The 13,409-nt window shown below is 46.1% G+C and overlaps 1 protein-coding gene across 1 annotated transcript in view; it reads left to right on the top strand.

The window, feature by feature from the left end:
• The first annotated feature begins 170 nt into the window (after positions 1–170).
• The window catches only part of LOC137414886 (gamma-aminobutyric acid receptor subunit alpha-6), a 229,103-nt gene continuing 215,864 nt past the window's right edge, over positions 171–13,409 (top strand). Inside the window, exons 1-4 of the mRNA XM_078766254.1 lie at positions 171–238; positions 485–574; positions 5,921–6,015; positions 6,614–6,681. Of these exons, the coding sequence (XP_078622380.1) occupies positions 171–238; positions 485–574; positions 5,921–6,015; positions 6,614–6,681 (321 nt within the window). The remainder of the gene's footprint in view (positions 239–484; positions 575–5,920; positions 6,016–6,613; positions 6,682–13,409) is intronic.

Raw genomic sequence — 13,409 nt, 5'->3', positions numbered from 1 at the left:
CGGCGCCAGACTATTTTGCGCCCGACTCCCGAGGCTAGGCCACCTACTTGCATCCCCTCCCCCCCCCCCAAAAAATAAAAAAATTGCCAACTTCGATTATTAATTCTTCCGTTTTCCTGACGATGATCAATCCATGCGCCCAACGACGAAATGGCGGCAGCGTTTTGAACATGCCGGATGTGACGTATGGGAGAAGGCGCATGGGTGCAGGCTACGTCCGTTTCAAACAGGATGTGACGTATGCCACGAAGCGAACATGCTCAAAATTAATCACTTACACTATTATGAACAATGAACTATTATATTTTCCTTTTATTATGTTTTTTCTTAAAACAATAATTTGTATAAAACTGTTATCCTTTAAGGTTCAGTAATGCGCCCCTCTGATGTCTGTGCCCTAGGCGGCTGCCTAGTTGGCCTAATGGTAGCGCCGGCCCTGCCTGTACCCCAAATATTCCTTCCTGGTTAAACTGCCAAAATCAAGACTCTCTGCTCACCTTGACTCTTTCATTCCTCTTTTCTCCCGCCTCTGGAACAAACTCCCTCGCTCTCTTCACCCTACTCCTCCCTCCAGGTCTTTAAAACAGCTGTTCACCACCATCTCTTATCTTCCCCCATCCAAAACCTTGATCAGTTCTACCCCCGTTAAGTCACCCAGATCCACTTTTTTTGAAATCCTGACTTCTTTCTTTCCTGGAAGTTCTAGCAGTGTCCATGTGTTTTATACCTTCCCCCCGCCTTCCCAAGCCTACTCCCCCCCAAGCCCCCTCCCCCCCAAGCCCTCTCCCTCCCACAGAGCTTCTGTTGTCCCTGTTCTCTGCTATTGTACTTGTGTGTTTCCCTCTCTCTCTCCCCATCTTGTCTTCTGCTCCCTTTATTGTATGTTTTGTGTATCCGTTTTTTTTTTTTTTGATTGATGTTAGCTCTTACACGAGCCACGATCTTGTATACAAAAAAAAAAATGTCTGCAGAGAGTGAGGGGCTGCAGACTGCCGATCTGAGGGTTGGAGTATGGAGTGAGGTATGGAGCGGCAGAGAGTGGAGTCATCAGCAAAGAGATAGAGAGGATTTTCCAGAGAGTCGGAGAGATCATTGATGAAGACCAGAAAAAGCACAGGGCCCAGAACACTACCTTTGGGAACTCCAGCCTGAACAGGAAAGGGGAGATTAGAGAAAACCATTCAGGGCCACAAGTTGATTACGACCAGAGAGGAAGTCCGCAAGCCATGCGTGGAGATTTCCATGGATACCATAGGAGGAGAGTTTGATGAGCAGAGCGGGGGAGAGGTTGATGAGCAGGTGAGCGGAGTTTGATGAGCGATGCCAGACCGTATCGAAGGCACGTGATAAAGTCACGTGAAAAAGTAAGTACACCCCATGTAAAGTTTTGACTTTTTCAACATATTTCGACATTTAGCTATTTGATCTTCATTTCAGCAATATTGATAGATAAAGGTGATATAATATAACAAATATCATGAAACATTTACATTTTGTAGTCCATTGGATAATTTAAATAAACATAAATGCAAATTTCGCATGTGGAAAAAGTAAGTACACCCTTGGCTCTAATAGGTGGTATTGCCCCCTTTGGCAGAAACAACCTCAAGTAGGCGTTTCTTATAACTGTCTACCAGTCTCTGACATCGACTGGGAGAAATTTTTGCCCACTCCTCCATGCAGAATTCTTTCAGCTGTGCAATGTTTGATGGGTTTCTTGCATGCACAGCTCGTTTCAAATCCCCCCACAACATCTCGATGGGATTTAGATCCGGGCTTTGACTTGGCGATTCCAGAACCCTCCTTTTCTTTCTTTTCAGCCATTCCTTGGTGGATTTACTGGTATGTTTAGGGTCATTGTCATGTTGCATGGTCCACCTTCGGTTGAGCTTCAACTTCTGACAGATGGCCTCACATTATCCTCAAGCACCATCTGGTACAATGAAGAATTCATTGTGGATTCTATGATGGTGAGCTGCCCAGGCCCTGATACAGCAAAGCTGCTCCAAACCATAATATTTCCACCACCATGTTTTACAGTTGGTATCAGGTTCTTGTGGTCAAATGCTGTCTTTGGTTTATGCCAAACATGGCTTCTGGTACTGTGGCCAAATAGCTCTACCTTTGACTCATTTGTTTGTGTGCTTCCCCATCTCTCCCCATTGTTCCAGAAGTGCTGGTCTTTGCCTAGGTGTTCATTGGCAAACTTTAGTCTTGCTCTGATGTTCTTTCTGGACAGCAAAGGTTTCTTCCTGGCACACCTCCCATGTAGATCAAATTTGTGCAGCCTCTTTCTAATGGTAGACTCGTGCACTTTGACATCAACAGTGCCAAGAGCTACCTGTAGGTCCCGTGATGACATTCTGGGGTTCTTAGAGACTTCTTTCAGCATCTTGCGGTCTGCTCTCGGGCTGAACTTGCTGGGGCAGCCTGGCATGAACAAGTTGGCAGTTGTTTGGAATCTTCTCCACTTGTAGATGATCTTCCAGACAGTCGAATGATTGATTTCATATTGTTTGGAGATCTTTTTAAATCCCTTCCCAGACTCGTAGGCATCTATAACCTTCTTTCTGAAGGCCTCAGAGAGCTCTTTTTATCTCGGCATGGTGACGCCACACACTTCAACAACAAAGAGCAAACCAAACTAAATTTCTGAGGTTTAAATAAGACAGGTTCCTCCAAGATCCTCTCTAACGATGTTCTAATCATTTTCACCTGAGCTGGTGCACCTGATTCTAATTTTAGGTATTTGAAGTCGTGATAAATGTAGGGGTGTACTTACTTTTTCCACATGTGAAATTTGCATTTATGTTTATTTAAATTATGCAATGGACTACAAAATGTAAATGTTTCATGATATTTGTTGTATTATATCACCGTTATCTATCAATATTGTTGAAATGAAGATCAAATAGCTGTATGTTGAAAAAGTCAAAACTTTACATGGGGTGTACTTACTTTTTCTCGCAACTGTATGTCAAGGGAGACGGCTCTGATTTCCTGTTTGGTATTGAGGACCTCCATCCATTGCTGAGACAGCAGAAGCAGCATGTCCAGAGTAGAGTGACCTGGTCTGAATCCAAATTGATGATATGAGATCAAGCCATTGGAGAAGAGGAAGGATTTGATGTCAGAAGCGATGACTGATTCCATGACCTTGTTGATTATTGGGCACAGGCTGATTGGTCTGGAGTTGCAAGGATCTGTTTTTGCACCTTTTTTGTGTAAAGCGGTAATGTTGGCTGATTTCCAAGCAGATGCCAGATGACCTTGATCAAAAGAGAGGGTGAAGAGAACGGAGAAAGGGTGAGATATATCGGCAGAGCAGGATTTTAGGACCCATGGGCTGATGCCTCTTGTCCAGTTGCAGAATTAGAGTCGAGGTTTGACAAAAACTTCTCCACCTTGTCAGGAGAGAAGGACACGGAGTCCAGGATCAGCTGGGTTTGACTGCGTAGCATTGGTACACAGAGAGACATGGGTTTGGGACACAAGATTTGAGGCAAACACAGAGTTGAAGCATTCAGCTTTTTCACATGTGGAGTTAGCTGTGTAGCCATTTGAGGTAAGGGAGGGGATGGAATGGGAACAAACACCGGAAACAGATTTGACCAGATGCCACCAGGATTTGGAGGAGGGAGACAGGTTTGAGAGTTCAGTCTTGAGAGGAGAAAGATAGTGTTTCCTGGCTCTCCCGAGGGTAGTCACACACTTATTCCGAGCTTTGTGAAAGGAACTGAGATTGCCTTCAGTTGGATTAGCCTTCCATGAGGTGAAGACAAGTTGCTTCATGGCAACTGCCTCACCACAAGCTTCAGTGTACCATGGACTGGAGGAAGGGTATGACAACTGAAGACGAGATGGGATAAATTTGTGCATGAGAGAGAGCAGTTTACTTTGGAAGAATTCCCAGGAAGAGTTGATGTCAGAGGCAGTAGAGATGGGAGACCAGTCCAGATGATTGATGGCTGCTTGAAGACCGTGCCAGTCAGCCTGAGTGAAATGCCAGACTCGTCGATGCTGAGGAGGCTCTCTGAGAATGGCCAGAGAGATGTCCACTTTAACAAGCAAATGATCAGAAGAACCTATTGGAGCAGAGGAAGAGCAGCAGACATTTGCAGGAAAGTTAGTCATAGCCAAGTCTAGAAGAGAAGATACTCCATTGACTGAGATCCGGGTCGGGAAATTGACATATTGTGTCAGTCCCAGTGAGTCGCAGAAGTCCTTTTCTGAGATGCCATGGCTGGTGAGAGGTACCCACACCCAGCCAGCTGGCATGATGACAGTTGAAGTCGCCACATATGAGGAAGAGAGAGTTGGGATGAGTGGATAGAAGTTGGTCCATGTTGTATTTTGTTCACAACATTAAAAGAAATCTGCCTCTTTGGGGATCTTTTGGGAAGTTGCCCCACAAAATATGTATTTGCTTTCTTCTCAGAAACTACACATGCAATTCTGATGAAACTTGACCACAACTGTCATTATCCGTGATGCACCAATGTTTGTTCAAGGCATTGGAAAAAATCGGGTCTGTGGAGGTAAACGGGGTGGGAGAGAGTGGCCAAATTTGTGTTGTCTCCCAAAATAGGTATTTTTTCTTTGATCGTTTAGTCTTATGATTGTGTTAGTATGATTCTACATGCTGCCCTGTCTTCTATCAAGGATTGAAATTGGTTTGAAATACCTTTAGTCAGTGCAGTATACTGTTTATTCTACCTGGTGAGCGCCAGGGGTATTGCCCCTATGTTTATTTTGTTTCACTTCGTGTTGGAATAGCAGTCTGTCTGTCACCAGGTTAACTTGGTTTACTCTCATTGGTTTTTATTCATCATAGTATGGGTCCCACCCCCACTCGTCACACCACCACCCTCCTCCCAACCCTCCTCCCCTACTCCCACCCAAGCTCTCCTTCAGTCTTTGTGAGTGGAGCGGCGTACAGTACAAAATATGTGCCAGGACCAGTCCATATTTGTGTACATATACGTTTCTCAAAGTTATAAACAAATGTTATAAACACTTTGCTTATAACTTCGGGTTTCTCGTACAATTACATCAATATGTGTGTATGTATATGTATATATCTTTATATGTACTAGCAACGGTACCCGCCCTACGGGCGGGGCTTCAATTGGGAGGCCCAAATGAAATGGCAAAATATCAGAAATTGAAGGCTTTTTCTATATTAGAATTTATATATATATATATATATATATATATATAAATATTATATTATATTTATATATAATAATTAATATATATTAATTAATATGTTATTTATATATTTATAATTTATTATTTATTATATTTCTATATATATTTTCTAGGTTGTCTATATTGAATATATATATAGAATGCACCCCCAGATTATGAGCAATAATGGCTGTCTGCCACACGAACACATTGTCTCTGCCTTGCTGCACACTAGCTAGGAAGTGGAGTTGCGTTCAGGCACAATGTTGAGACCAGAAACGGCTCTTCCGAGTTAAGCTAATAAAGGTGACTAGACATAAGCATTATGCACATGCGCACCACATCACCTACAATACCGGATGACTTCCGTGGAGACACTGTATATATAAATTAGTCCATATACATATATGGATCGCATTTAATAGGAAAGAGCACCGACAAAACAATGCTGGGCAATGCAAACCACTCAGTGTAAGCCTTGCCAATAAACTGATTTTGCAGCACCAATGCTCTGTAAAGACTACTGTACATCAAAATAATAAAAACATGTACAATATATGACACACTTACATTACAGTGAACCTTTTCATTATATTACCAAAGACTATTGATATGAAATTTATTTGTGATTCTGACCTGGGCAGAGAGTCTCCTGTCAAAATTATATTTTCTCTCTCTTTCCTGTTTTACACAGCGTATGGTGCACTCTGTCAAGCGGGTCAACTCCCAGCAAAGAAGACTTGCGAATCTTCCGAGAAAACATCACCCTCACCTTGGACCGGTTGCTTGACGGATACGATAACCGTTTGCGTCCAGGCTTTGGAGGTAAGAATGTTCAAGTTACTGAAGCTCATTGACCCTTCCGGTTATAATTTACATGAAGCACAACCTTCAGTGGGAGTTGTGCAGTTTATTGGAATTCATATTTTTTTATCCATATTTTTTCTAATGAGAATAATTATTTGTTTGTTCTCTTTCTGTAGCTACACTAAAGAATTGCCTTTTTCTGGCAAACAAAGTCCAAATCATGAGACAAACGTCATTTTCATGTTTCATTCACTATTTTTAAATTTATACACAAATTTGCAAGTAAATGTAATTTCACACCCGGTTATGTGCTCGGAGAAAACAGCTTCCTTAAAGTGTTGCTGAGAATGTTCTTTCGCTGTACACTCCCATCAGTTAATTGATAAACATTTGCCGTTGCAAACGCATGAGATCCTCTGCTGTGCTGAACTTTGGTAGAGATTATCACTTCGTCCACTCTATTATTATTGTAGGTACCGGATGCATGTATGATTTGAACAATTTAACTGAACTTATACCCCTTAGCATTTGATTTAAGGCTACGTGTATGCACATATTCACCTTTGCATGAAGTAACTGATTAATCCATCCAATGTTTGTCCCTTTGTATGCTCAGGTCGAGCCACTGAGGTCAAGACTGATATTTACGTTACAAGCTTTGGGCCTGTTTCTGACGTGGAAATGGTGGGTGATTGTTTCCGATGTGCAAAACACAACGCAACACGTAAAGAATAAAGAATATTTTGTGGTTTTTCACATTATTTGAGATGGTGTTTTTTTTGAATCCACATTGATTAAAGAGCTGCTGGGTGGTGGAGTGTGTTAAGAAAGCGGTGTTGTATTGCCCTCAATGGTGTGTGTTACAAGGATTTACAAGGAACTTAAATGCAGAAGGAGACCATTTGGCCCATCAAGCCTTTGTAATCCTGCCAATTTCCAAGTACTCCCTTATCCCCACTGCTACTAGATACCTTTCTAACTCAAATTTAAATCGATATGCTGTTTTATGCTACCACTACCATTGCATGGAGACTATTGCATGCATTTAACAATCTTTAAGTGAAAGAACCGTCCTCACTCTCCTCTTCAGATCTTTACCCTGAAATTGTGCGCCATGGTCCTGTCACTGCCGGAGATGTTTTCCAATCTGCTGAAAAACTCTTCAGCACTGACTATATCTATACCCTTCATTATCCAGTTAATGCTTGGATTAGTCCCCTTGGAAATGGAAATGTAGTGGCAGTGTTCTTATTATGGCTCCTCATAAATCTGGCCTACTGGGTCTATTGATGGGTAATTTAAACCAGCAGGTCAGTTTGAATGCCACTATGGCATCACAATGACCTGCAGGAGGTTAATGGACAACTACCACTACTACAGTGACTAAGGCTGAAAGAAGTGCTTGTACTTCTATTACATTGATATTGAGAGAAAATAATTCTACAAACACGATTTGAGATTAAACTGGGATCAAAACGTCATGTAAAAGCAAGTGCTCTGATAGAAACACCACACACAGTCATTATGAATGTATGTACGCAGGTATATATACATACATACATACATACATACATACATATATACACACACACACACACACACACAACATACACAAATTGTCACATTAAATTTCAGTTAAGAATCCTTACATTTCATGAATGTTTGAGTAGTGTGAGTGTGGTCAATGATTGAAATGTTACCATCAAGGCATCTCTTGATGTTTTACTTTTGGGTTGTGATGGAACAATGTCAAAAATGTCATCATGGTAATTCATAAGAGGATTGTGGTGTCGTATTGTGGTGCCATTCCTACATTTTTTTTTTTTTTTTTTTTTTTTTTTCAGATTTCATCCCTCTGCTTTTGCATTTAAAAAAAAATTTTTTTTCTTGTTTATGTTTTTTTCAATTGATTTGGAGGATGGGGGCTATCAAAAGCGGATCCAGGGGGACACCCGACACACCTCCCCCCAAACCCTTTCCCTCCCATCAAAAGCGATCGATTTTTAGCTCATCTCATCTCGATTATCGAAGAGATGAACTTATAAAATGGGTCGTGATGTCTAGATGTCTGTCCGTCTGTCCATCCATCTGGTCGTCCTTCCGAATGTTAATGTTTTGCTATTTCTGCGACGCATTCCTCCCCATTTTGCTACTAACACCCAGCTGATCTGAAACTTGACACATGAATACAAGACAGTAGCCTGCACAAATGCTCAGGCTTCGATTTTTCGATGTCGGATCATGGGGGCTCCCAGAGAAGGGTGGAGTGGATCTCCCTTCAATCTTCAGATCCCTACTCACCCCTTATTTAACAACCTATTGCTCTGGAACCCGATACAGCCCTTCTACTCGATGGTCCGCAGGATCACTCAGGCTTTGATTTTTCGATTTTGGATCATGGGGGCTCCCAGGGGTGGTTAACCTCTGAAACGTCAGATCCCAACTCCCTTATTTACCAACCAATTACTCTGAAACCCTATACAGCCCTTCTACTCGATGATCCACAGGATTGCTCAGTCTTACATTTCTCCGATTTTGGATCATGGGGGCTCCCATGGCGGTGGGGGAAGGGGGTATTGAGGGGGGGGGGGGGCAGGATTGCCCTGTTTTAGATGTTTTGTTTCATATCAGGGGGCCTCCCAATGGATCAGGGGGCCTCCCAAGGGATCAGGGGGGCCACCAGGGTGGTACCTCAAAATTCACAGTGGTCTGAACTACAACTTAAAGAGATGACCGTCAGGCCACTCGGGGCTATTTTTTTCACATGTGTTGAAGAATAATAGTAAGAAGAAGATGATTGACATGTCCAATAACCGAAGATGTGGTCTCTGAATGTGGGAAACAGTCTCTTGCAATAAGACTTTTGCTCTTGTAAATATACAATAAGGTAGGTAAGCCTACCTAATATTGCATAGCGTTTCAAAAATTTTAACGTAAAATTTGCAACGATTACATTAAAGAAAATGCTTAGAGGGTTGAATTATGTTTGTTTTTTTAAGTGTACAAAAACATTGTGCCAGAAATCATGGTCTGTTAGGTAGTAAACGTTGGTGAAAAAGTTTCATAGGTATTTTCAGTGTAGTTTCTGTAATTGTCATTATAACTTCCCAATTGAACAATCGGCAACAACAACAATAGCAATGGTTGTTGATGTTGATTGATTGTTTAACCAGGAGATTGAAATCGAAATTACATTTGTTAGTGCAATGTAATTTTTCGCGCTCCCCTTCCCCCCTCCAAACCTAAAATAATGGAACTGTGCCTGGAAATGTTTCGCCTTTGAAGTGGTTCTGAAATGGTTCTTCCACCCTGTTCCCACCCTGTTCCCACCCTCCCGCAATCTTGACCTGTTTTGATTGAGTCCACATTTATGTTCAATTTATCTTCATAATAAAATGCTTAATGTATTATATATTTCGTTATTCTGGTATGGATTAAACCCATCTATGTTATTAAATTATTTCTATACTTGTTTCAGTTGATTTTTGGGGATGGGTGGGTGGTGGAGGATAAGTGTCCCTTTTGGAATGCTTCTGTCCATTTTTCCCACCATCCCACAATCCTGGCCTGTTTTGGTTGAGTCCACATTTACGCTTGAATTATTTTAATAAATCAGTAACTGTTTAATATACACTTTGTTATTTTGGGTTGCATGCAATAGGCCAGAGACAAAGTAATTTCCTCGCATTGGAATCACCCTAATCGCTTCAGCAGTTATTGTGAGGTTGAGCAACAGTTGAACATCGTTTTTAGAGGGGATTAAGAAGACGAAGAAGAAGTGCAATTTTGCGACGAAGCGATCTCCCTATGTGGTACTCTTGCAATGTATTCTGGCGTCTTTTTAAGTCTTGGTAGTTCAGAAAACGCTCGAGAATAAAAGATATGGGTTTTAAAAGGTTAATATCCTCACTCTATATTATCTTCTCAGCATGTCACTTTGTACACATTTGATGCAGCAGCCATTTTTTCCCCCATATATCATTTTTTCCCCTCTATATGGAGTACTGCCGTATTTCATTATATATACATTACATATCTACACACTAGGAAGAGTACCTGTCCAGAGTGATGGGACAAGTTAGCAAAAGCATCTGTTGCTGTGACAGGAAAAGTTTAATTTAAGTTGATACTGTACAGTATATCAATTTAAATAATACTAGGGCATTGCCCGTACTATATCTATATCTAAAATTATATCCCCCCCCCTCTATTTACATGAAATGGTTTGGTCCAAAGCGAACGGCTTGCGAGTACGGTGACAATCCCCCCCCTCTATTTACATGCAATGGTTTGGTCCAAAGCGAACGGCTTCCGGAGTTTGGTAAAGAAATCGCCATCGCGTGCACAAACGCGCAGGAAAGCGAATGAATCGCAAATTCGGTTTTATTAGTTTTAAAACATAGTTTAACGCCAACATAGTTTGCAAACGTGAAATAAATGAATACGCTCTCAAATGTGCCGTCCGAGGCAGAGTGTGTCCGCCACGTTCGGCACACGCGATCGTTCGCTGCTCTCTGATTGGTTGAATCGTTTTTTGGACATAGCTCGGTAAGTAATTGTCCGATTAATATGAAACCTTGAAAAGGCACATCCTCGGGTCCCCAGCAATATACCTGGCAAGTTAAAAGTATATCGGACCCGTGGTTGTCGAGAAACAGCGGTCACAGACAAACAGACGTACAAACGTACAGACAGAGATTACTGGAATTATAGATAGATTTAATGGACTTCAAACACGAAATTGTATTGCACTCTTGGTTTCATTCAGAGAAAAAGCTCTGAGCTACTTATACCGCCCACCGCAGATTGGTGGTGCAGCATAGGGCCACGGAGGGTTGAATTTGTCCAAAAAGAGGACAAAATATCCTGCTTGCAAAATAAATTTGGCATTGTAGCGGTTGCCGCTGAACATACACAATCGCCTTACACCTGCCGAGGACGCAACCACGGAGCGATCGCTGTGCCGGGCTCGCCCAGGCCGCCCGGAGACGCTCAGTCTCGCCTTTCCTGGGCATGCCCGGACTCGCCTTTCCCGGGCTCGCCCGGCCCGTCCGACGACACCCAGTCTCGCCGTTCCCAGGCATGTCCAGGCACGCCCGGCCCGTCCGGCGACACCCAGTCTCGCCATTCCCGGGCATGTCCGGACACGCACAGTCACGCCTTTTAAGGGCAAACGCTCCGGCATGAGATATTCGAGTGCGTGTATATAATGCTGCCCGATAAACGGGCTTTTCATTTTTACCCGACTTGATTTGATGCAATAAAGAAACTCGGACAAATTCCAGCTTTTTGTCGCGTCCATTCTTTCGATTCGAGTTGGAGCACAGCTCCTTCATTGGCAACCCACTCGCTTTTTTCAGCCGGCAACTCCGGCCGAACGAGCTCAAATATAGCACGTTTGACCGCGAGCTCCTCGGTCTACACCTGGCCGTTCGCCATTTCCGCCACCTCCTGGAGGGCCGACCCTTCACGGCTTTCGTCGACCACAAGCCGTTGGTTTACGCAATGGCCAAAGTCACGGAGCCGTGGTCGGCCCGCCAGCAGCGCCACCTCTCCGCCGTGTCGGAGTTTACCACAGACATCCGGCACGTCGCCGGCAAAGACAACGCCGTGGCCGACTGTCTTTCTCGGGCCAGCGCGAACGCGGTCCACCTCGGCGTGGACTTCGCGCTTATGGCGGCTGACCAGACCACCGACACCATGGTGCAAGCCCTCCGGGCGGCGGACACGGGCCTCCGCCTGGCCGACGTCCCCTTCACGGACACTGTCCTGCTCTGCGACGTCTCCCAAGGCCAGCCTCGCCCCATCGTGCCCGTTACCTGGCAACGCCGCATCTTCGCCTCCCTCCATGGCCCCACCCGGGCCGGAAAGCTTCCCAGAAGCTGGTGTCGGCGCGATTCGTCTGGCACGGCCTTCGACGGGATGTCCGCGATTGGACCAGCACCGGCACGGCCTGCCAACAGGCCAAGGTCCACCGACACACCCAGGCTCCGCTGGCACCTTTCACCGTGCCCGAACGGCGTTTCGACCACGTCAACGTGGACCTGGTGGGCCCCCTCCCCCCATCACGGGGCTTCACACACCTGCTCACCATGGTGGACAGGACCACCAGGTGGCCGGAGGCCGTTCCCCTCGTCTCCACCACCACCTCCGACGTGGCGCAGGCTTTCATCGCCACCTGGGTCGCCCATTTCGGCGCACCGGCGGACATCTCTTCGGACCGCGGGCCGCAGTTCACCTCCGAGCTGTGGGGCGCGGTCGCCCGCAACCTGGGGGTCAGGCTCCACCGTACCACGGCCTACCACCCCCAAGCCAACGGGTTGTGCGAGCGGTTCCACCGTTACATGAAGGCCACGCTCATGGCCGGCCTTCAGGACGGCGGCTGGACCGACCGGCTACCGTGGGTCCTTTTGGGCCTCTGCACGGCCCCCAAGGAGGACCTCCGGGCGTCCACCGCCGAGCTGGTCTACGGCCAGCCGCTACGCGTCCCGGGTGAATTCGTGCACGACGCTACCAGTCCCTGGTCCGCAGCTCGCCAGTGCTCGGACCTCCAGGAGACCGCCCGACGGTTTGCCCCCGTGCCAACTTCCCACCACGGTGACCCCCAGTCCTACGTCTCCCCAGCGCTTCGCACAGCGGAGTACGTTTTTGTGCGTCATGACGCACACCGGGGGCCACTCAGGCCGCCGTACGACGGACCCTTCCGGGTCCTGCGACGGGACGACAAGTCCTTCGTCATCGACGTCGGCGGCAGGTCGGACCGGATTTCGGTGGACAGCCTCAAGCCGGCGCACGTGGACATCGACCAACCACCTCGGTTGGCCCTTCCTCCGCGGCGAGGCCGCCCCCCGTCCACGGTGCCTCCCGCTCGACCACACACCCCCACACCGGACCCCCCCCCCCCACGACCCTCCAGGGGTCGCTTCGGCCAGGTCATCAGGACCCCCCTTAAATTGACCCTGCCGGTGCAAGTCGATTCTGGGGGGGCGTGTGTAGCAGTTGCCGCTGAACATACACAATCGCCTTACACCTGCCGAGGACGCAACCACGGAGCGATCGCTGTGCCGGGCTCGCCCAGACCGCCCGGAGACGCTCAGTCTCGCCTTTCCCGGGCATGCCCGGACTCGCCTTTCCCGGGCTCGCCCGGCCCGTCCGGCGACACCCAGTCTCGCCGTTCCCGGGCATGTCCAGGCACGCCCGGCCTTTCCGGCGACACCCAGTCTCGCCGTTCCCGGGCATGTCCAGACTCGCCCAGGTCTCCCGGACACGCCCAGTCGCGCCTTTTAAGGGCAAACGCTCCGGCATGAGATATTCGAGTGCTTGTGTATAATGCTGCCCGATAAACGGGCTTTTCATTTTTACCCGAGTTGATTTGATGCAATAAAGAAACTCGGACGAATTCCAGCTTTTTG

The sequence above is a fragment of the Myxine glutinosa genome, chromosome 12, assembly GCF_964187855.1.
Source record: "Myxine glutinosa chromosome 12, kmMyxGlut1.1, whole genome shotgun sequence".
Lineage (NCBI taxonomy): Eukaryota > Metazoa > Chordata > Myxini > Myxiniformes > Myxinidae > Myxine > Myxine glutinosa.
Note: the sequence above shows the minus strand (reverse complement) of the source record. Positions and strands in the feature narration are given on the sequence as shown.